The following is a 24,641-nucleotide window of genomic DNA, read 5'->3' as shown; positions in this document are numbered from 1 at the left end:
CAATCCGCTGTAAAAACTGATGCAATGGATCAGGTGAAAAAAACAGATTAGTTGCATCAGTTTTTTCCATCAGTTCCTTCAGTTTTTGGATGGATCCGTTGTGCTACTGAGCATGCTCAGTAGAAAGAAACGGAATCAGTCGCTGTAATGCATTTTATGCCGCATTATGACGGTTTTCATTGTACATGACGCCAGACGGTTTTCATTGTACATGACGCCAGACGGTTGCATGCTGCGTCCTTTCCGGCAGCTGGACACATAAATTTCATGACGGATGCAACGCTAGGGCATCAGGCACAATCCGGCGCAAAAACAATTCAATGAGGAAAAAAACGAATCTGGCGCCGGATCCGTTTTACCCATTTTTTGCCGGATTGTGTCTGATGCAAAAGAAATTATGTGTGAAAGCAGTCTTAAGGCTACTTTACACACTGCGATATCGGTCCCGATATCGCTAGTGTGGGTACCCGCCCCCATCTGTTGCGCGACACGGGCATATCGCTGCCCGTGCCGCACAACATCGCCCAGAGCCGTCATACCTACTTACCTGTCCGGCGACGTCGCTGTGACCGGTGAACCGCCTCCTTTCTAAGGGGGTGGTCCGTGCGTCGTCACAGCGACGTCACTGAAGCGTCACTGAACCGCCGCCCAATAGCAGCGGAGGGGCGGAGATGAGCGGGACGTAACATCCCGCCCACCTCCTTCCTTCCGCATTGTGGCCGGGAGGCAGGTATGGGGAGCTTCCTCGTTCCTGCGGCGTCACACGCAGCGATGTGTGCTGCCGCAGGAACGAGGAACAACTTCGTTACTGCTGCAGTAACGATTTTTAAGAATGGACCCCCATGTCGCCGATTAGCGATTTTGCACGTTTTTGCAACGATGCAAAATCGCTTATCGGTGTCACACGCAACAGCATCGCTAATGCGGCCGGATGTGCGTCACAAATTCCGTGACCCCAACGACTCCGCATTAGCGATGTCGCAGCGTGTAAAACCCCCTTTAGTGCTCTCATTGCCTCCATTCCATAGAAACTAAAGTTTAGTCAAATATGCTATATAGGGTGCTTAGAGCATTTATGTGGCTAAGAGGATCAATGTACTGCTCCGCCCACTGGTTTTGCATGACCCCGCCTCTCTCATGATGATTGACAGCACTGGCCTGAGCTTCTCTGCAGACAGTGCTCACTCCAGGCAGGACAAGCACTGTCAATCACCAGTGAGGGAGGCAGGCCATGCAAAGCCAGTGTGTGAAGCAGTCCACAGAGGCTTTGATTCACCTCTTTGTAGCACTTCAATTAGTATGAGTTACAATTTTTTGCAGGAGCTATATACAAAAGGCTACATGCTCAGTTTATATCATCAGTATGGAATGAAAGAACACCCATCACTTGCTTAAAATTTTAGTTAAATAAGTTGTCAAAATCTCTGAGTTCCCATGATCCTGCTGCTCATTTCCATTTTATTCACATTTGTTTGTTCTGGAGCACAATATGTGAAATCTCAGCTGGCAGACCAACTGGACGTTTCTTTAGAATCTCCTCTGGAGCATGGGCTTTCACCCGTCCCTTTCAGATGTTGTCAATCATAGCTTTCATAGCTTGTCAGCGTCTAAGGTGTACTTTGCACGTTGCAACATCACTACTGCGATATCGTCGGGGTCAAATCGAAAGTGACGCACATCCGGCGCCGGTAACGACGTCGCAACGTGTAAAGCCTAGATGCGCCGATAAATGATCGCAAAAGCGTCGTAAATCGGTGATCTGTGTAGCGTCGGACATTTTCATAATGTCGCACCAATAGGAGATTCGATGTTGTTCCTCGTTCCTGCGGCAGCGCACATCGCTGTGTTTGAAGCCGCAAGAGCGAGGAACATCTCCTTACCTGCCTCCACCAGCTATGCGGAAGGAAGGAGGTGGGCAGGATGTTTACGTCCCGCTCATCTCCGCCCCTCCGCTTCTATAGGCCGCCTGCCGTGTGACGTCGCTGTGACGTCGCACGACCCGCCCCCTTAGGAAGGAGGCGGGTCGCCGGCCAGAGCGACGTCGCAGGGTAGGTAAGTGCGTGTGAAGCTGCCGTAGCGATAATGTTCACTACGGCAGCTATCACAAGATATTGCATGTGTGACTGGGGCGGGTACTATCGCGCTCGGCATCGCTAGCATCGGCTAGCAATGTCGCAGCGTGCAAAGTACCCCGAAGACTACCAAAAGGCTAGATCAGATGAAATTGGCAGCATCTGGGAGAGGTGAAAGTGCATGCCCCACAGAGAAGAATGTTAAGAAATGCCTAATTGCACTACAATCAGAGATTTCACATAGTGCGCCCCAAAAGAAACAAATGTGAATATCTCTGCAATGGAGACACGCAGCGCAAAACAGAAAAAAGCGCTAGAATCAGAAGAGTTCAGCAATTTTTATTTTTTTTTTTAACTCTAGTAAGTAACCTACTAACCTCTTTTAGCTTGAGCCAGAAAGTAATGGATACACCAGGGCTGGAGAATTTGCTGATCACTAATGTAAAGCAGAAAGAACATTTGCTCTTGGGACAAAAAGATAAATATAAAGAAGCTGCGCTGTGATATAAATAAAGCAGATACGATTGCTGCTGCTTCTTACCATATGCACAGTGGATCAGCAAAAATCTTCCATCGTTCTAACCCTGAGGAGCACGGCAGTGTGAAGTCATCACACTAGGATTCATAAGTAAAGCACCAGGGAAAAGGCTATATTTACTCACCAAGCGGCACATGCACAGAGCTGGCAGGGGTAAAGAGCCATGCACTCTATACAAATCAGCGTTTTACAAGCAGAAAACACTTCACCATACTTTCCTTTTCGAGGAGTATTTGGAGGAATTTTTCTTTTCGAGAACAGTTTTCTTTCTCGAGCGTTCTTTTCAGCCTTTTGATTAGACAGTACTTAGTTTCAACAGGATTTGCTTCAAATAAGTACGGTAACATGCAATATTTTTTTTTCCATTAGGCATTTTTCAAAATCTCTTCAGGAAAAAAAAGCCTTAAAAAACTTCTAATACAGTTAGGTCCAGAAATATTTGGACAGTGACACAAGTTTTGTTATTTTAGCTGTTTACAAAAACATGTTCAGAAATACAATTATATATATAATATGGGCTGAAAGTGCACACTCCCAGCTGCAATATGAGAGTTTTCACATCCAAATCGGAGAAAGGGTTTAGGAATCATAGCTCTGTAATGCATAGCCTCCTCTTTTTCAAGGGACCAAAAGTAATTGGACAAGGGACTCTAAGGGCTGCAATTAACTCTGAAGGCGTCTCCCTCGTTAACCTGTAATCAATGAAGTAGTTAAAAGGTCTGGGGTTGATTACAGGTGTGCGGTTTTGCATTTGGAAGCTGTTGCTGTGACCAGACAACATGCGGTCTAAGGAACTCTCAATTGAGGTGAAGCAGAACATCCTGAGGCTGAAAAAAAAGAAAAAATCCATCAGAGAGATAGCAGACATGCTTGGAGTAGCAAAATCAACAGTCGGGTACATTCTGAGAAAAAAGGAATTGACTGATGAGCTTGGGAACTCAAAAAGGCCTGGGCGTCCACGGATGACAACAGTGGTGGATGATCGCCGCATACTTTCTTTGGTGAAGAAGAACCCGTTCACAACATCAACTGAAGTCCAGAACACTCTCAGTGAAGTAGGTGTATCTGTCGCTAAGTCAACAGTAAAGAGAAGACTCCATGAAAGTAAATACAAAGGGTTCACATCTAGATGCAAACCATTCATCAATTCCAAAAATAGACAGGCCAGAGTTAAATTTGATGAAAAACACCTCATGAAGCCTGCTCAGTTCTGGAAAAGTATTCTATGGACAGATGAGACAAAGATCAACCTGTACCAGAATGATGGGAAGAAAAAAGTTTGGAGAAGAAAGGGAACGGCACATGATCCAAGGCACACCACATCCTCTGTAAAACATGGTGGAGGCAACGTGATGGCATGGGCATGCATGGCTTTCAATGGCACTGGGTCACTTGTGTTTATTGATGACATAACAGCAGACAAGAGTAGCCGGATGAATTCTGAAGTGTACCGGGATATACTTTCAGCCCAGATTCAGCCAAATGCCGCAAAGTTGATCGGTCGGCGCTTCATAGTACAGATGGACAATGACCCCAAGCATACAGCCAAAGCTACCCAGGAGTTCATGAGTGCAAAAAAGTGGAAGCTTCTGCAATGGCCAAGTCAATCACCAGATCTTAACCCAATTGAGCATGCATTTCACTTGCTCAAATCCAGACTTAAGACGGAAAGACCCACAAACAAGCAAGACCTGAAGGCTGCGGCTGTAAAGGCCTGGCAAAGCATTAAGAAGGAGGAAACCCAGCGTTTGGTGATGTCCATGGGTTCCAGACTTAAGGCAGTGATTGCCTCCAAAGGATTCGCAACAAAATATTGAAAATAAAAATATTTTGTTGGGGTTTGGTTTATTTGTCCAATTACTTTTGACCTCCTAAAATGTGGAGTGTTTGTAAAGAAATGTGTACAATTCCTACAATTTCTATCAGATATTTTTGTTCAAACCTTCAAATTAAACGTTACAATCTGCACTTGAATTCTGTTGTAGAGGTTTCATTTCAAATCCAATGTGGTGGCATGCAGAGCCCAACTCGCGAAAATTGTGTCACTGTCCAAATATTTCTGGACCTAACTGTATAAACCGTAAAGTAGACTTCACATAGAAATAAATAGGAAGAGTATTCCAAACTTTTTTGGTTGAGGTTTTTTGAGGAGTATTTTGAGTATTTTGGAGAAAATCTGCTCCAAAAACTGATCAAAAAATTCATGCTAACATATCCACCCATCACAATGTTGATCTAATACTCTATTTCATGAATTATATCAATATATATATAACACACACACACACACACACACACACACACACACACGGTGAACATAACAAGTCTACATACCCCCTTGTTAAAATGCAAATTATTTCAGTAAAAAAATCACACCAAAAGAATCATTTAAAAACTTATTCCACCTTTATTCTCACCCACAATCTGTACTAATGGATCAAGAAACAAACTGAAATCATTTTGAGAATGGAAGTAAAAATAAAACAACTAAACTAATGAGGTTGCATAAGTGTGAACATCCTCTTATAGTTGGGGATGTGGTTGTGTTCATAATGAACCAATCACATTTAACCTCATGTTACATCGTAGTCATTACACAGCCGCCATCATTTACAGCGAACTCCGTATAAGGCCTCTGTCACACGTTCGTGCCTCCAGTACAAGATTGGCAGTTTTTTCACGTACCGGAGACACGTACACACGTGGACCAATGTTACCCTATGGTAACAGGCACATTAACGTAAATCCACACGGAACGTGTGTCCGTGTGGATTGTACGTTTCTGCGTTTTTAAAAACGGCCGACATGTCCACGTATCCTCCGGCATCACGGGTGTCACACGGCCCGCACCTGTACCACACGGATGTCGTGTGGATGCGGTCCCGTGTGACACGTGCCAGAGAGACACGTGTCATTATTTTAAAATAAAAAAATCAAATACTTACCTCCACCAGCCCTGCAGAATCTTCCGCTGCAAACAGTTGCAGCCGTCCGCCGCTCATTATGAGCGTGTAAAGGAGGTGGGCGTGATGTCACGGGTGCTAATCTCCACCCCTCCACTCGGCTGGAAGCAGCATCAGCGGAGAGTGGGCGGGGCTGGACCCGAAGATCAGGACCCTGGACAGCAGCATGGACCACGTGAGTATTTAAATTAGCGGTTCTCCGTGTGGTATCGCAGATAGCACACAGAGAACACATGTGGCCCGCACGTACCGGAGACACTTACTTACTTAACACAACACGCAAGGTAAATACGTGCGTGATTTTAACGTGAGTGTGGTAGAGGCCTAAACATTAGTTGTTCTAGTAGAATTTTCCTGAAATTTTCTTAGTTGTATTTTACAGCAAAAGTCAAGGTCTGTAAACAGCTTACAACACAGCAAAGGAATCTCATTCTAGTAAGTCATTAGTAGGGAGAAGGATAGAATTTTTTTTCCAAGGCATTAGATATACCATGAAACACTGAAGATGATGATCAAGAAGTAGCTTAAATTTGGCAAAACGGTGACATTCCCTAGAATTCAAAAAATTATGAAAAGAGAAAAATGTGGTCCAGGAGGCTGTAAAGAGGCCAACAGGAAAATTAAAGGAGTTGCAGGAATTTCTGGCAAGTACTGGTTGTGTACTGCATGTGAGAACAACCTCTCATATTTTTCAGATGTCTGGCCTGTGAGGTAAGGTGGCAAGACGGATGCTTTTTCGTACAATAAAAAACATCCAATCATGACTAAATTTTGCCAAAATCGGCATCAAGTCTGCTGAAAACATGTAGGAAAATATGTTATGGTCTGATGAGACCCAAGTTGAACTTTCTGACAAAATTCCAAAAGGTATGTTTGGCTGAAATCCAACACTGCACATCATCATAAAAACATCAAACCCAGAGTAAAGCAAGGTGGAGGCAGCAATATGCTTTGGGACTTTTTTTTTCCAGTAGCTGAAACTGAGGCTTTAATTGTGCTGAAGGGAGTTATGAACAGTTTCAAATATCAGTCAATATTTGGCCATTGCTAAAAACTTGAAGATGAATTTCACCTTTCAACACAATAACAACCCTAAGCATAGCTCCAAGACAACAAAAGAATGGCGTCGTCAAAAGAAGATCAATGTTTTGGAGGCCCAGCCAGAGCCAGACCTGAATTCAATTGAAAATCTGTGGGTGACCTGAAGAGGCGCTGTACACAGGACATGATCTGAATACATATTCCTATTATTGAAAGTCCAAGTTGCACTGGATAAAAGATCCCCATACACAGGTATATAGATTAATGTCAGCCAAACTAGCAGATTTACAAGATAGAAGGGTAGGCCGTGTTATATTACAGCACCCAATACTTTTCTTTGCAGAAAAAATAATAAGCTGACAACAAATGTGTCTATAAGTCACTTATCTCACTCTCACCACTGAAACAACACATAAGATCAACACATCCGAGCATGCACGCATACGACGTGGTGAGGAGAGATAGGTGTTTGCCAAATAAACATTCAACTATCTGCTATTTAAGGTATGAGGGCATCTTAAAAACATTAAGATTTTCAGTACAAATGCATTAACACATCTACAGGCCCCCATAAACATTACAGACAAATTGTCAGAGCCCATTGATTTCTAAAGGCCCCGTTACACGCAACGACATCGCTAACGAGATATCGCTGGGGTCACGGAATTCGTGACGCACATCCGGCCTCGTTAGCGACGTTGTTGCGTGTGACACCTAAGAGCGACCGCTATCGATCCAGATACTTACCAAAATCGTTGATCATTGACACGTCGTTCATTTCCCAAATATCGCTGCTCGTTCTGGGAGCAGGTTGTTCGTCGTTCCTGAGGCAGCACACATCGCTGCTCTCTGCCCCTCCGCTTCTATTGGTGGCCCGCTGTGTGACGTCACTGTGACGCCGCACAAATTGCCCCTTAGAAAAGAGGTTGTTCGCCGGCCACAGCGACGTCACTGGGAAGGTAAGTACGTGTGACGCGTCCAAGCGATATTGTTCGCCACGGGCAGCGATTTGCCCGTGACGCACAAACAACGGGGATGGGTGCGATTGCTAGCGACATTGCTAGTGATGTCGCTGCGTGTAAAGCGGCCTTTAGGAAAAAGCCAACTATATAACTTAAGATAAGATCAAGGGAAAAAAAGGTCGGGCGTGGGGAACATTAACACCCAGTGCTTTTGTTCTTCGGGAAGTCAGTGCCAGAGGAGTCTGGAAGCAGCTTACCCGCTTCTACTCTTCCAAACTACATGAACAGTCGGCCAACCATGGATGTGTATGAGGGAGTCAGGAGGGAAAGCTGTCAGCTTGATGGCATTGGCCCACAGACACCCAAGCCGTATTCACACTGTAATAGTAGATAGGTAGGTAATATCTAATTTCATCAAATTAGTTCAAGGCTTAAAGAACTAAAAAGATTCTATAGTGTTCACTGACTATTGGACACTACTTTTGGAAAATACTCCCTGCTCCAAAATTGTCTTAGCATATATCCCTCACGACCCACTACAATATATGTATGATAGTTTCAGGACCTTCAGGAGTATATTTCCAAGAAATCTTGAAGGAGTTTTCTACTTTTAGGGAAGTAGACCTCAAATGCAAGTAGGTAGTCACCCTCCCTGGATCTAGTGTCGGCTCCCCACCACTGCTCTGGGCTCAGTGTTTTGGCTGTATCAGTTGTGTGAATAGGTCACATCACTGCTGTAGGCAACCGCTTGCGCATAGCATTTGTGCCAAAGTAGACGGCATGTGCCTCTGAGCTTACTGATTGGCTACAACAGTGACACGTGCTTTGGACAAAATACCAAGATTGGAGCAGCTGCAGGGAGCCGGTGCCGGACCCAGGGAGGGAGAGTACGTGCTCCATTTGTTATGATGGTTATTTTACAACAGTTAGGGTCTACTTTCCTCATACTTGTTGGGCAACAGTTATCTATACCCACTCCCCCATACATGAGAACATTCAGTGTTAAAATAAAGACTACCCCACCCAGATGATGTCCGCCAAAAGTCAGGAGTCGCCCATACATATTACGGTAAATTGTTAGCTATCTACCCTACTGATTTCGGTGGGTTCAACCACATTTATTCTAATGTGTATGGAGGCCTTTATAACGTGCATGGACAAGCATTCATGGGTGTCTCGCACATAGTAAATCCACATTTGCTGTACAATTAGGCCAGGCTGACACCACTGTATACATCGGACGAGTGCTATATTTTTTTATTGGATAGTACTCAGACCATGGATATGTAATGGGGCCGTGCTGATCAAACTTTTTTTCTCATACCGATCTGTCATGAGGAAAAAATGTCAGTATGCTGTGATTTGTTGTAAAAATCGGACGACATTGGACGGGTGCGTGGAAATAATCGGACTAGACATGGATGATTTCCGTAGTCTCACAGAATGGAGAAGATGGAGAAAGCTTGTTCTTCATCTTCTCCTCACATTGTGCTCCAACTCTCTCATCAGAGACAATCGATCACACTGTGCTGATCTCAGAGGATATTCTGGAGTCTAATCAGTGTCATTGGCATAATAGGCCCGATTCTCTCTGATGAGACAATCTACGGTTGTGTATCACTGGCCTTACGTTTCCTTACTTTGTGCACAGACGTCATCTCACCAAAGAAGTCAATGGCCTTCTCAGCATCAACCTGATCATTGTCTACCCTTCTCCATAAATCAGAAGTGATTTTTGACCTGAAGAAGGCAAAAGTGGTCACTGAAACGCGTTGACGAATAAATAATCACTATTTTACTACTTGGGTAGGATTATTTCCACACAGCAGTGCGGCGTTCTCTCATCTCCTCCTTCATCTTCTACATCCACTCCAGGGGTGCTGCAGCAGCCGCGTCTATGCTCGGATAGTACTTGTGGCTTCCACAACTACCTCAGATGAGTCTCTCATCTCTCTCCAAGAACGATCATCCCCAAGGCTGCTTTCACACTACGTCTTTTTAACATGCGTCCTGAACGTTTTTTTGCTGCAAAAGCGGATCCTGCTTTTACAGCAAAAAACGCATGCAAACGCATGTGTTACTTTGCAGGATCCTGTCACTGGATGTTTAGGGGCGGGCATTGGAGTCATGTGATCGGGAGTGATGGGAACTAAACGTGCCAGACTGGGAGCCGGCTTCTTACAACTGCGGAGGTTCGTAACCAAGGTAAACATCGGGTATACTTGCTTGGATACCCGATATTTACTTTGGTTACGAGCGTCTGCAGCTGCTAGGAGCCGGGCTCCCTGCACACGTAACCAACGTAAACATCGGGTAACTAAGATAAGTGGTTACCCGATATTTACCTTGGTTACGAGTGTCCGCAGCTCTCAGGTGGAGGAGAGGGAGGGGGAGAGACAGAGAGTTAGGAGAGAGAGGGACTGATCACGCGAGACTGGTTCTGGGCATGCTCAGTAGAGCAAGAAGGATCCTGTCTATCAGCATGCCAGCGTTCACCTGCGTTTGCGTGCTGTTTAGTCAGGATCCAGCAATTTGCAGTATTTGGACGCAGCTCAAAAACGCTACATGTAGCGTTTTTGAAAGATGTTAAAAAACTGCAAGACGCTGGATCCTCACTATAATGCACGCAAATGCAGGTGAACGCATGTTAACGCGAGTCCATTGCAAATGCATTGAAATGAAAACGCATTTGCACTGGATCCGTTTTTGCGTTAAAAAAACGTTCAGGACGCATGTTAAAAAGACGTAGTGTGAAAGCAGCCTAAGACCATATTTGCGCTCCTATTGCCTTTCAGTCTACTTTCAGCTATAGATTTCAAGAGGATGAAGGATTAGAAGGTGCAAAATGGTTCATCCTATGTTGCTAGAGTCTTTTCATCTGGGAAAACCTCCGAAAATGGGACCGAGAGATGAGCATATAGCTAAGATATATAGGAATATACACAGATACTGTAGCGTTCTGCACAGTGACATATTAAAGTGCCATCTGCAGATATAGGATGGTGACAAGTGTCTCTTAATCTACTCCTACATAATGCCTAGCCTCCTACGGAGACTAATTGGTGACACATTATCACTCCGCTCGTAGACATGTGGGCACACAAGTGTAATATTAATGAGTGAGATGCCAGCTTTCCTCCTGGTCGCTTGTTTGTTGTTTACCCACTTCAGAGCACTGAGCTAATTACCCGGAGTGCCGAACCCTCTCGGAGCGGGCAGCACTTGGGACACATCTCCAGCATTGTGTGCTACACCCACCCACTAATGGATATGACATGATTAAGTGACGGAGGAATGTGAGGCATTCTCTCCGGGTATGTCGACTATTAAAAGAAACGACTTTTCAGGAGATCATAATAATGGCTCACTGACAATACGAGCTGCAGCGATGACACCGCAATGATCAAACACCGTCAACCGAAAACCACTGCCTTGGTCTGCAGCCTATGTGCAGTCTGTGTGCTCCAACAAAACAGTTAATGATGGAGTTTGGGGGTGGACGGGTCCTCATTGTCAATCATACGTTGTCTACTTGGGGACTGTTGGAATTTTACTCTTTAATATGGAGCTGAAGGACGAGAGGTGCCCACCGAGGGCACAAAGCTCGTGCCAAAACCAGATATGGTGACCAACTTTATGCTGGCACACCTATCATACTGGCCCTGATTCATTATTGCCTTAGCGCTTGTTTTTCTTTTAGGGGTACTTAGCACGTTGCGACATCGCTACTGCGATATCGTCGGGGTCAAATCGAAAGTGACGCACATCTGGCACCAGTAACGACGTCGCAACGTGTAAAGCCTAGATGCGCCGATAAACGATCGCAAAAGCGTCGTAAATCGGCGATCTGTGTAGCGCCGGTCATTTTCATAATGTCGCTACATCAGGAGATACGATGTTATTCCTTGTTCCTGTGGCAGCACACATCTCTGTGTATGAAGCTGCAGGAGCGAGGAACATCACCTTACCTGCCTCCACCGGCTATGCGGAAGGAAGGAGGTGGGCGGGATGTTTACGTCCCGCTCATCTCCGCCCCTCCGCTGCTATTGGCCGCCTGCCGTGTGACATCGCTGTGACGCCGCATGACCCGCCCCCTTAGGAAGGAGGCGGGTCGCCGGCCAGAGCGACATCGCAGGGCAGGTAAGTGCGTGTGAAGCTGCCGTAGCGATAATGATCGCTACGGCAGCAATCACAAGATATCGCATGTGCGACGGGGGCGGGGACTATCGCGCTCGGCATCGCTATCATCGGCTAGCGATGTCGCAGCGTGCAAAGTATCCCTTAGACTTGTTCCTTTTTTTTTGTTTGCACCAGTTCATTATTCTATTTGCGCCTTTTTTAAAGTTTATTTTGTATGGGCTCGCCTGTATTTTCTTTTCCGCTTTGTGGTCGGAGTTTAGCGATTCCAGATGTTTTTACCTGATTCATCAATTGCAACTTTTTGAAACCTGGAAAATTTGGTGCAACTTCACTCCACCTCTCTCACCCTGCGGTGTATTTTTAAGTATGCAAAACTTTGGGCACAATTTTTTGTGACTTTTGGCCCCAAACAGACAAGAAAAAAAAACTCACATTTTTTTACTTTGCGCCAAATTCATGAATCGCATGTGCCAATTAGATGAATTTGGCGCCAAAAAACGGCAAATAATACCACAAGACAAAAAAGGAAAAAGTGACTTAAAAAAAGTGCAAATGATAAATCATGAGCCATTGTTCAACCATACTTAGCGAGGAGGTCAGCCATTCCTGAAACCGAAGGAACCAAACTGCATGCAGATTTGCCGTGCCAAGCGGCGTTCTCAGACACCTACTATACTGGGAATGCCGCATTCACACTAAATGGATTCCCACTCCCAGCCAGGCAGCGCAACCCAACAACCCACTATACAGGGAATGCCGCATTCACACTACATGCGTAGCGCCCCTGAGACACTCAGGGCACTACAGGGAACTACATCCTCTTGGACCTGGCGTACCAGTGCCGATACCACCAAAACACAACCAAAATCCTAGTTCTAATTTCCACACTGGTCATAGAGGGTTAACCATGTAAGGGGATGGTCGCCATGGGAACGAGTCCTTGGGTTTAGCCAGCCTGGTGGGAGGGGTCAGCAGTCAGTCAGTGAGTAGTCAGTCGGTGGCACACAGAAGAGGTGTGCGGACGTGCCTAAGCTGGGTTTGTGTAACGGTGACCCCGGGGCACAGGCGAGAGGTCGCCAGGACGAGTACCGGAGATACCGCTGGGACCGGAGCATGAACGGGGCACAGGGCCCTAGGTCAAGCTCAGTTTCAAACGGTTTGATAAATACCTGCCCGGTGAGGACACCTTCACGGACTTCACCGAACCAAGTAATCCGGGGGCATCAGCAGTAAACTAGGATCGGGGTTCGGACACTTACCTCCCCGCAGGGTACGCACTACCCACCGTACAGAGAAGGAGACTGTACCCCAAAAGAGAGAGTCAGGGCCCCAAACGCTCCACGCTGTGGGGACCCAATCAACAGAGAGTGTCGGGGACAGAACAACCTGGGTCACTACATTGGCACTGATACTCCAAGGGACCTGAACCAGCAACCCCTAGGTCCACAGTGAGTAGAGACTGTTAAAGACAACCTGGTGTGGTCTCCGTTATTACCCCCGTTACATCTCCCAGGCACAGCCCTACCTGCGGAGGGCCTAACACCATTGCTGCAATCACCACCAGCTCTGGGAGTACCCACATTCAGCAGTGGCGGCTCTCCATCCTTAACCGCAACCCGCAGGTGGCGTCACATGAATATTAAATCTTATCTCCCCTGTAAATACTCCCATTACGAAAGGGGCCCAGGGCACGGGACCGGGCAACGGCCACCAGAGTGACATTCCCTAACTGCTTATACTGCCTGGGACCGAGTACCCCATTCCCTGGCCGACACACATGGATTACCACTCCCTGCCGAACAGCACTCCTAGCCACCCACTTTATGTCCATGTGTCGTCTATTATGACCTCCTGAGACTGCAGGGACGAGTGCACAGTGGGATATTGCCTTGTTTCATATTATATCACTATGGATGAAAAGTAATACCTAGTGATGAGCGAGCACTACCATGCTCGGGGGCTCAATACTCGTAACTAGTGATGAGCGGGCACTACCATGCTCGGGTGCTTGATACTCGTAACTAGTGATGAGTGGGCACTACCATGCTCGGGTGCTTGATACTCGTAACTAGTGATGAGTGAGCACTACCATGCTCGGGTGCTTGATACTCGTAACTAGTGATGAGTGGGCACTACCATGCTCTGGTGTTCGTAACTAGTGAGCACTACCATGTTCAAGTGCTCGGTACTTGTAACTAGTGATGAGTGGGCACTACCATGCTAGGTGGCTCGTAACTAGTGATGAGCGGGCACTACCATGCTTGGGTGCTCGTAACTAGTGATGAGCAGGCACTACCATGCTCAGGTGCTTGGTACTTGTAATGAGCAGTTGGCGCTCGGGTGAGTGCGCCTCGAGTACCCGAGTATAAAGGAAGTCAATGGGGAACATTTGTCCACACTGACTTCCATTATACTCTGGTACTCGCGTCGCACCCATCCGAGCATCTGACTGCTCATCACATGTACCGAGCCCCTGAGTATGGTGGTGCTCACTCATCACTAGTAATAGCGCCATCATGGTCACCAGTGGCAGTCACAACCAACTGAGCTGATGCCGTACCGATAACAGACAAGGAGGTCAGTTGCCTATAACAGCAGGAATGTCCGGGGGGGCCGGAGAAGGTTGGAATTTATAGGTAACCTGAAAGTTTCTTATTTTCCTGGGTTTTTGGGAAACCGAATGTCCGGAATCCATATATACAGAGGTGATGTACAGCTTCTCATATGTCTCAAAATTTATATATACAGAGGCGATGTGCAACTTCTCAAAATTGCTATTGATGAGAAATAGTTTAATTCTGGCTTTCTGGCCATCGGCCGAGTTGTGACCCATAATCACCGGATCACACTGGATCTGGAGGACACACAATTTGGTTTAGGATAAAACTATAAGAAATGATCCACGTTCACAGATTAATATTTCACACCGACACCGCCTATGTCTTGTCTAGTTTTCTTTTCCCTATTGATCATTGCCTGAGATGGACGGAAATCATCCAGTACACAGATAATAGAATATATCGGCCGATTGTCCCCACTTATTAACAACTGTTCGAACATTCCCCCACAGTGTAACATAACGGAGGGCTATTTTCTTCTCTGAGATCCTTCTTGAGGCTTTGTAGGTTACTGACTGTAATCCTCATTATCTTACCCTCCATGTCTTCAGATCAGTATAATATATAGACGCTGATCATCTAAAATCCTTACAATTTTTATTTTTTCTTGATTTTTGGGGGGAAAAAAAATCACCTGATTGCTCCCTATGTAGAAATGTCTATAAATCAGGCACAAATCTGTCCAGGGGGGCTCATGTTATATATGAAGACCACCTAGGTTTTATTTCAGTATTTCAATGATTGCAAAGTATTTTAAGGATGTAACTGCAACTTATACATCACTGATACTGATAAATGCATAGTAAGGTGATAGAGATAGGATGAATTGTACCAATCACAATCGGCCGATAATAATTGCTATGTCACTCACCTGCCAAGAGCTGGATGGGATGTCATTGAATCTCCCCAATCCCCCGAGGGTGTAGCAGCTGGACATGAACTCCAGGCTGTCGGAGCAGTGCCACAAGAGCCCGAAGCTCACCGGCTCCTGCAGCTCCTGCTCGCCAGATCTGACGATCCAAGCCGGGGAGAGGAAGCTGAAGCTGCAGACGGCCACCAGGCAGGCGGAGAGCAGCACCCAGAAGCAGGACACACAGCCGAACATCCTGGGCGGCCGCCGCTGCGGGGGAACCAGCCCCAAAGCCACATCCAGCCCCGCGCCGCGCTTCTTCTTACTGTCCAGCAGCGAACGCATCTGGGAGGCAAGAAAGAAGCCCAAATCCTCCCACCGCCTTCCCCCCCTCTAAAATGCAATGGGGTCCTCCTATCTCCACATCAGGATGCACCCGGGGCACTACTATTACCCTAATACGGGGGGGAGAGGAGCGCGCTGCTCCGGGGCATCAGTGACCGCACAGGCTGGAACTTCCCCAGGCAATGACTGAGAGAAGTCACAGGCAGGATGCAGGATGCTGCTGTACATGACAGCGGGAGAAGGGCCGGTCCTGTGCCCAGCCCCGCTCCTCCTCCTGCCCGCACACAGCATGCAGGCAGCATGGAGGAGGCTGCACCACAACCTGACAGGTGTCCCCGGGCTGTCACTCACACACTGGCGGCTCATGGGAGCTGCTGCCGGTCACTGCTGCCGGTCACTGACAGGTCATGTCACCTGCTGCCGGTCACTGATAGGTCATGTCACCTGCTGCCTGTCACTGATAGGTCATGTCACCTGCTGCCAGTCACTGATAGGTCATGTCACCTGCTGCCTGTCACTGATAGGTCATGTCACCTGCTGCCAGTCACTGATAGGTCATGTCACATGCTGCCAGTCACTGATAGGTCATGTCACCTGCTGCCGGTCACTGCTGCCTCTCACTGACAGGTCATGTCACCTGCTGCCGGTCACTGCTGCCTGTCACTGATAGGTCATGCCACCTGCTGCCGGTCACTGACAGGTCATGTCACCTGCTGCCGGTCACTGACAGGTCATGTCACCTGCTGCCGGTCACTGCTGCCAGTCACTGATAGGTCATGTCACCTGCTGCCAGTCACTGATAGGTCATGTCACCTGCTGCCGGTCACTGACAGGTCATGTCACCTGCTGCCGGTCACTGACAGGTCATGTCACCTGCTGCCGGTCACTGCTTCCTGTCACTGATAGGTCATGTCACCTGCTGCCCGTCACTGCTGCCTCTCACTGACAGGTCATGTCACCTGCTGCCCGTCACTGCTGCCTCTCACTGACAGGTCATGTCACCTGCTGCCAGTCACTGCTGCCTCTCACTGACAGGTCATGTCACCTGCTGCCAGTCACTGCTGCCTCTCACTGACAGGTCATGTCACCTGCTGCCAGTCACTGATAGGTCATGCCACCTGCTGCCCGTCACTGCTGCCTCTCACTGACAGGTCATGTCACCTGCTGCCAATCACTGCTGCCTCTCACTGACAGGTCATGTCACCTGCTGCCCGTCACTGCTGCCTCTCACTGACAGGTCATGTCACCTGCTGCCTGTCACTGATAGGTCATGCCACCTGCTGCCGGTCACTGACAGGTCATGTCACCTGCTGCCGGTCACTGCTGCCAGTCACTGATAGGTCATGTCACCTGCTGCCGGTCAATGCTTCCTGTCACTGATAGGTCATGTCACCTGCTGCCGGTCACTGCTTCCTGTCACTGATAGGTCATGTCACCTGCTGCCAGTCACTGATAGGTCATGTCACCTGCTGCCGGTCACTGCTGCCTGTAACTGACAGGTCATGCCACCTGCTGCCGGTCACTGATAGGACATGTCACCTGCTGCCGGTCACTGATAGGACATGTCACCTGCTGCCGGTCACTGCTGCCGGTCACTGACAGGTCATGTCACCTGCTGCCCGTCACTGCTGCCTCTCACTGACAGGTCATGTCACCTGCTGCCCGTCACTGCTGCCTCTCACTGACAGGTCATGTCACCTGCTGCCCATCACTGCTGCCTCTCACTGACAGGTCATGTCACCTGCTGCCCGTCACTGCTGCCTCTCACTGACAGGTCATGTCACCTGCTGCCAGTCACTGCTGCCTCTCACTGACAGGTCATGTCACCTGCTGCCAGTCACTGCTGCCTCTCACTGACAGGTCATGTCACCTGCTGCCAGTCACTGCTGCCGGTCACTGACAGGTCATGTCACCTGCTGCCAGTCACTGCTGCCGGTCACTGCTGCCTCTCACTGACAGGTCATGTCACCTGCTGCCAGTCACTGCTGCCTCTCACTGACAGGTCATGTCACCTGCTGCCAGTCACTGCTGCCTCTCACTGACAGGTCATGTCACCTGCTGCCCGATCATCCTCATCATTATTTTTTAGTCACGTCAGGGCCGGGCCATTTACGCCCCATTCTTTTCAGGGCACTTTTCTTTTTTTCTGGATTTTCAGTGTCAATAGCTGAACATTTTTTCTGTTTCGGATATTCAACTATTTTTTGCACCTTTTTTGTGATATGAGTGCTACTTTTTATGTTATTTATATTCTCTTTAGTTTTCTTTATAAGGCAATATTTGCAGGAAATACATGTCCGTTTTTCACATTTTTATGCAGTCCAATTTTATTTGTGACCATATATATATAATTTCCCCTTTAATTGGGGCTGGTTTATTAGTCCTAGTTGCAGTGGAAATTCAGCCTCCTGGCTGCACAGCAGAGCTGACTAGGTCTCCTAAGATCCAGTAGCCTGTGCTCTCTCCATACACTCAATACATGATCATTGGGTACAGAGGAGGAAGCACTGTCAGTGCTTCCTATACTGTACACATATCGAATGTTCAGTGCAGTGTGTACAGTGATCAGGCAGGCAGAGATTGTGATAAGCTGTCTCTGCCTTCTCTTTGGGGAGTCTGGCTGTGTCTGACATCTGGCTTCCTGCTCCTACAGCAGCTCAACATCGTTGTAGAATATCAGTGCAGAGTAGAACAAGGATCACCAGACATATGTGATTATATATAGTGTTAAACACCTGCCCAATATTAGTATACTGTGCAATCACCTACACAGCAAGAAGCAATGCACAGTGTGTACTGACCCCTTACTATCATTGCCAGCATTAATCTGTGCGCTGATCTTCTGTGGGCTCAGACCAGTCGGACATGTCTTTGCTCCCCATGCACTTTAGTGAGCCCCAGTTGCCGATTACGGTGCCTCAGGTTCACTGGTTTCTCTTTCTTGAACTTTTTTTGGTATGGACTAGCCCAGTACATACTGGATACACCCAAGAAGACCTGGTGCTTTGGAGATGCTCTGAACCTGGCATCTAGCCATTACCATTTGGCCCTTATTATACCCAAATTCTTGTCAATTTTCCTGCATCTAACACACTAATTTCAGAAACTGACTGTCCACTTCCTCTGGTGCAGAAACCATCGCCAGAAGATTCACTTCACCTGTCAATGGTTTTAGGGTGGGACCAAACGCGGCTGGATCTCCACCCTCAGTGGCCACCATAACTTTCTGGAGTGTTGGCCACCTTTACTAACATGTAAGAGCTCACTGAATTGAAGTAGGGCGCGACCCGTGTAACAAGTCAGTTTAAGCAATTGTTTTCCCCTTCCACAATCAAATATGAGTGATGCTATTGAAAAGTGCCATTGTTTAGCAGTACAGAAACTCAGATACATAGTGGGGGCCACAAAGTGTTATGGAGCGGGGTCACCAATTGCTGAGGGTCATAGTGTATATTAGTTGCCAACACTCTGCTGACTCAATATCTGTAGAGTCCAAACAGCCTCTGCCAGACACAAAAACTGTGCCCCGTCAGGATGCTCCTAGCATAGGTTTCCATGGCTGATCCACTGTATGCAAGCCTTACATCACCAAGCATTGGATGGAGTTGTGTATGGCAGGCACCAATTTTATGGGATTGTTTTTCAGGGGCTGATCCCCTTTTCCCAGGAAATGGAATTTTTAATGCTTTAGAATGCCAAGACAATTTGGACAATTGTAGCTCACAACTTTGTGGGAACAGTTTAGGGAAGACCAGAGGTTTAGGTAAAGACAAGGTTGGATGAATTTGGTGTGGAAGAACATCATCGGCAGCACAGAGTACTATTGACCTCAACTTCTCCAAACACCTTTGGAACAGAGATTGTGCCCTTCTACCCAACATCAGTGTCCTACCTCATTCTCAGACATCTTACAAAATTGTGTAGAAATCCTTCACAGAAACGTGGAAGCTGTTATAGCTGCAAAGGGACCAACTCTATAATGATACCTATAGATGTAGAACGGGAGGTCATAAAAGCCCCTGCAGGTGTTATGTGTAGGGGTCCCAATACGTTTCTCCATAGAGTGTAAAACTTTCCAGTCTTGGGTGACGGGGCACTAGTGAGTGTTACCTCATTTTTTTGGAACTCCACATTAACTCCTACAAGACTTCCTTCTATTTATGATCCATGCCCGCTCTGTATTTCAGTAAGGATGTGCCTGTGTCTGGGGTCCATGCCGTACATAACAGGAAATCCTGGTGATGAGGTCACAGAGGTTTTCCTGGATACATAAATTACTGTAGATTGTTTGGATTCAAAATGTAAAAATAAAAATCTAACTTACCTGCCGGTGCCACATCAGCAGGCAATAGTCGGCCAATACAGTGGCATCATGTCATATTAAAGCGAACCTGTCATGTTCCCAAATGCTAGTAACTAGCACATGTAGGTTTAATCTGCAGGATAATATTCTTCCAATGCTGTCTGGCCACCTTACTGAAAGCACGGCTACCGGGAAGAAATTAGCTTTATTCCTCCTGGGAACCTCCGGCTTTTGGTCATAGTGGCGCATGTGGAGCAGCTAGAGTCACTGCTTTGTACAAAGATTCGCTGCAGAGGAAGCTATCAATCAAAGCGTTGGGGCATCAAAGTGCCAGAGCATCACTCAATGTGCAAGGGTATCAATCAAAGTGATGGGGCATCAATCAAAGTGATGGGGACCAATCAAAGAGACGGGGCATCAATCAAAGAGACGGGGCATCAATCAAAGTGCCAGAGCATCACTCAATGTGCAAGGGTATCAATCAAAGTGATGGGGCATCAATAAAAGTACCAGGGCATCAATCAAAGAGACGGGGCATCAATCAAAGTGATGGGGCATCAATAAAAGTGCCAGAGCACCACTCAATGTGCAAGGGTATCAATCAAAGTGATGGGGCATCAATAAAAGTACCAGAGCATCAATCGAAGAGACGGGGCATCAATCGAAGAGACGGGGCATCAATCAAAGTGTCGGGGCATCACATTTTGCAACAAGTCCTGTTTGAAACTTTGTGCACAGAGCAAAAAACAATGCTAGACCTCCTCACTTAACTATTTGGGAAATGAGGGAATGTTTCCCCTTCCGTTTATTCCCCAATCCTTTTCTCCTGTGGTCTAAGAATACGCACCGGAGATCAGATCCGCTGAATATATGTGAACCTGTCCCTAAAGAGGCTGCCACAATAACCACATATCAGCAACTGAATGGTGTTAAAGGGAACCTGTCAGGTGCAATATGCCTGCAGAACCACGAGCAGTTCTGGGTGCATATTGCTAATCCCTGCCTGACCGTCCCTGTATACACTAGCATAGATAAAGAGATCTTTATTAAAAGTATTACTAAAGATCGTATATTATATGCTAATGAGCATGGGGACTAGTCCCAAGGGCGTTACTTCCCTTAGCTAGTCGGCCCACATAGCATGCTAGTGTGGCGCCCTGGACTAGCCAGGGGCCACAGGTAACAACACCCCCACCCCCCACCCCCAGCAGTTCACAGCAGTCATCCCCAGTGAGACCTGATTTCTTCCCTCGGGTTCAGACAGACACACCAGGTGGGCTGAGTTAAGCAGATAGGCACGCCCACCGAAGAGTCTAGCTGGCATGAGGAAGGAAACTAAAAAAGACAAGTCCAGGCAAAGGAAGGGAGAGGAGGTGTGCAGAGTGGCAGAAGCAGACGGGGGCCTAGGTTGGAGCCTAGGGCCCTCGTGTAGCCAGTCAGGCAGACGGTAGTGGCCGTCTGGGGGAGCCGGGAAGACAGTCTTGGTGGAACCGTAGGTAGCCGGGGTTGGGCGGTGGCCCACCGGTACCGAACCGGGGAGCCAGCTGGAAACCGGAGCACAGGAGGAGCGTACAAGAAGGTGCAGGAAAGGACTTACACTACCAAACTGGGATCAGGGGAAAAACACTGCAGCCGCCTGTGGGACCCATCCATCCAGCCATTTGTTTTACCAGAGACTCCGTGTACGTTACTGGCTGAGTGAGTACCACCGTGCTGTCTGGCACTGCGCTGCCCCGCGACCCTGCACCTCCCCAACTCCTGCCATCCAACCCTCCAGTCGCTATCACCGGGCCCCGGGACCATCAAACCCCCCTACCCACGGAGGGGAGAGAACCATCCCAGCTGCTCCCTGTCATCGCTCCCGGGATCCCCATACAGAGCAGCGGTGGTGCCCCAACCTCACCAAATACCGTGGGTGGCGTCACGAACCGACATCCCAAACCCCAACAAACCACCCCTTTCACTAACGGGCGAGGAGCACCGCTTGAGTCCCCGGGATCTGGCCCACCACTCGAGACACCGAGCAGCAGTAGCAGCAGCGCCAGACCTGAGCGTTGGCGAGCGCAGCGCCCCGCCGCCCGCGTCAACTTGGAGTCACGAACAGGAACGTACCGCTCTGCCGTCTGGTAGAGGTGCGCCTTGTGTCCCACCGGAGGTGTCCGGCCGAAAATTTTCAGAAGCCGCCATCTTGGGCGCGAAAAGTTCCCCGCTCGAGCGTCTTCCCGAGCAGTGGAGGCGCGAAAGCCGAAGCTCCGCCCCTGAAGAGGAGGTGCCGGAAAGAAACCAAGGGGGGGCATGGATAGCGTCCGGCCGCATGTGAACCGCGGCTGTGGAAGCAGGGACGCCAGGACTCTGCAAGTATTTGGTTCCTGGAGCACCGCTGCACGAGATGTCCTGTCTGTCCGGCACCGCTGAAACCTCAGTGCCCATGCCCGCGGCCAACGCCCCGACCGACCCATTACCCCTGTCACCGGTAGCGGAGCTCGCAGTGTCTGTGAGGGAGGGCCCAGACCTGGGGTCACCAGGCCTTACCTTTGTCACCGCCCTGCCACCGGCCCCGACTTCCATTCCGGCCGTACCGCAGATGATGACGGCTCCGGCAGTCCGCCCGGCCGCAACGGCAGCGAAGTACCCGTCCCGTTAACAAATCTGGGCCCGTTCTTGGACTGGGGTCAAGGGGTGCTGCCCACTTCTTAGGGGCAGCATCAGGGCCAGGTTGTTTGGGTGGGTGACTGAAGGACCCATTCCGTTGTTATTATTAAAAGTGTTTTATTGTTGTTGCAACGGTTGAAGTGATATGCCTCCCGTAAGGGAAGATTTCTGAACATGCTTGTTTATTTTCTTTTTCAGTTGTGAAAATAAAACCGGTGATGGACGGGCACTCCGCAGACGGTCTGCATTTTACCAAGGGAGAATGTGGCGCCCTGGACTAGCCAGGGTCCACAGGTAACAACACACACGCCCCCTTACCCCCAGCAGTTCACAGCAGTCATCCCCAGTGAGACCTGATTTCTTCCCTCGGGTTCAGACAGACACACCAGGTGGGAGAAGTTAAGCAGATAGACACGCCCACCGAAGAGTCTAGCTGGCCTGAGGCAGGAAACTAAAAAAGACAAGTCCAGGCAAAGGAAGGGAGAGGAGGTGTGCAGAGTGGCAGAAGCAGACGGGGGCCTAGGTTGGAGCCTAGGGCCCTCGTGTAGCAGTCAGGCAGACGGAAGTGGCCGTCTGCGAGAGCCGGGAAGACAGTCTTGGTGGAACCGTAGGTAGCCGGGGTTGAGCGGTGGCCCACCGGTACCGAACCGGGGAGCCAGCTGGAAACCGGAGCACAGGAGGAGCGTACAAGAAGGTGCAGGAAAGGACTTACACTACCAAACTGGGGTCAGGGGAAAAACACTGCAGCCGCCTGTGGGACCCGTCCATCCAGCCGTTTGTTTTACCAGAGACTCCGTGGACGTTACTGGCTGAGTGAGTACCACCGTGCCGTCTGGCACCGCGCTGCCCTGCGACCCTGCACCTCTCCAACTCCTGCCATCCACCCCTCCAGTTGCTATCACCGGGCCCCGGGACCATCAAAAGTCCCCTACCCACGGAGGGGAGAGAACCATCCCAGCTGCTCCCTGTCATCGCTCCCGGGATCCCCGTACAGATGCGCGGTGGTGCCCCAACCTCACCACATACCGTGGGTGGCGTCACAAACCGACATCCCAAACCCCAACAAGCCACCCCTTTCACTCACGGGCGAGGAGCGCCGCTCGAGTCCCCAGGATCCGGCCCACCGCTCGAGCCACCGAGCAGCAGTAGCAGCAGCGCCGGACCCGAGCGTTGGCGAGCGCAGCGCCCCACCGCCCGCGACAACTAGCTCTCCCCTGTGGGCGTACTAACATGCTAATGAAAGCGCAGCAATGCCGCACATACCTCACTGTTCATGGCGGCCGTTGGAGGATGGATGCGCAGTGCGCATGATCCAGAGTACCCGGGACTTCCGATCTGATGTCGGGTATAAGCTTCAGTGAGGTACAGTGTGCATGACCGGAATTGCTGAGGACTCCGGATCATGCCCAGTGCGCATCCATCCTCTGCTGGCCACCATCAAGAATGAGGTATGTACAGCGTCGAGGTGTACTAATATGCTAATGGAGCCGACTAGCTATGGGAACAAATGCCCTCGGGACAAGTCCCCATGCTCTTTAGCATATAATATATACGATCTTTAGAAATACCTTTTATAAAGATCTGTTTATTTATGCTAGTGTATATGTGACGCCCTGGCAAAACCAGGTGGTCACAGGTAGGCCCCCGCACTACACTGTTCCCTCACTAGGAAACACACAGCCAACCAGAAACCCTAGTCACCACCCCTTAGGGAAAGATAGACACACCAGTGGGCGTGACCAGGCGGTTGGGACACGCCCACCCAGGGGTCCAGACAGCCCGGGGCGGGAAAAATAGCAGATGTGTTGAGAGTTTAGTTTGGAGAGGAGTGTGGGCTGGACCTAAGTGTAGCTCCAGCAGGAGAGTTCAAGTTGAACGGTACCAGGGTAGGAGCCCTGGTGCCACTGGCTAGGAGGCAGATGGTGGTCTCCGTCAGCAGTAGACGGGAAGACGGCTCGGCAGAACCGAGGTGGACCGGGACAGGGTTGTAGCCTGCCGGTACCGACACGGGGAACCGACACGGTAACCGGAGCACAAAGGGGGGTACTCGGACCCTGAAGCCAGCACCGAAACCAAGCGGAACTGGTTAATTAACCGATTGAGGCCAGGACTAGAGGTCCTGTCCCACCCAAAGTCCCTCAAAGAAGACAACAGCCC

General features: G+C 48.9%; 1 protein-coding gene across 1 annotated transcript in view; it reads right to left on the bottom strand.

The window, feature by feature from the left end:
- The window catches only part of LOC142283643 (LHFPL tetraspan subfamily member 7 protein-like), a 332,350-nt gene extending 316,595 nt beyond the window's left edge, over positions 1 to 15,755 (bottom strand). Inside the window, exon 1 of the mRNA XM_075333139.1 lies at positions 15,206 to 15,755. Coding sequence (XP_075189254.1) covers positions 15,206 to 15,529 — 324 coding nt within the window. The 5' untranslated portion in view covers positions 15,530 to 15,755. The remainder of the gene's footprint in view (positions 1 to 15,205) is intronic.
- Positions 15,756 to 24,641: the final 8,886 nt, after the last annotated feature.

The sequence above is a fragment of the Anomaloglossus baeobatrachus genome, chromosome 2 (genome assembly GCF_048569485.1).
Source record: "Anomaloglossus baeobatrachus isolate aAnoBae1 chromosome 2, aAnoBae1.hap1, whole genome shotgun sequence".
Taxonomy (NCBI): Eukaryota; Metazoa; Chordata; class Amphibia; order Anura; family Aromobatidae; genus Anomaloglossus; species Anomaloglossus baeobatrachus.
This window is presented reverse-complemented; position numbering and strand designations above follow the sequence as displayed.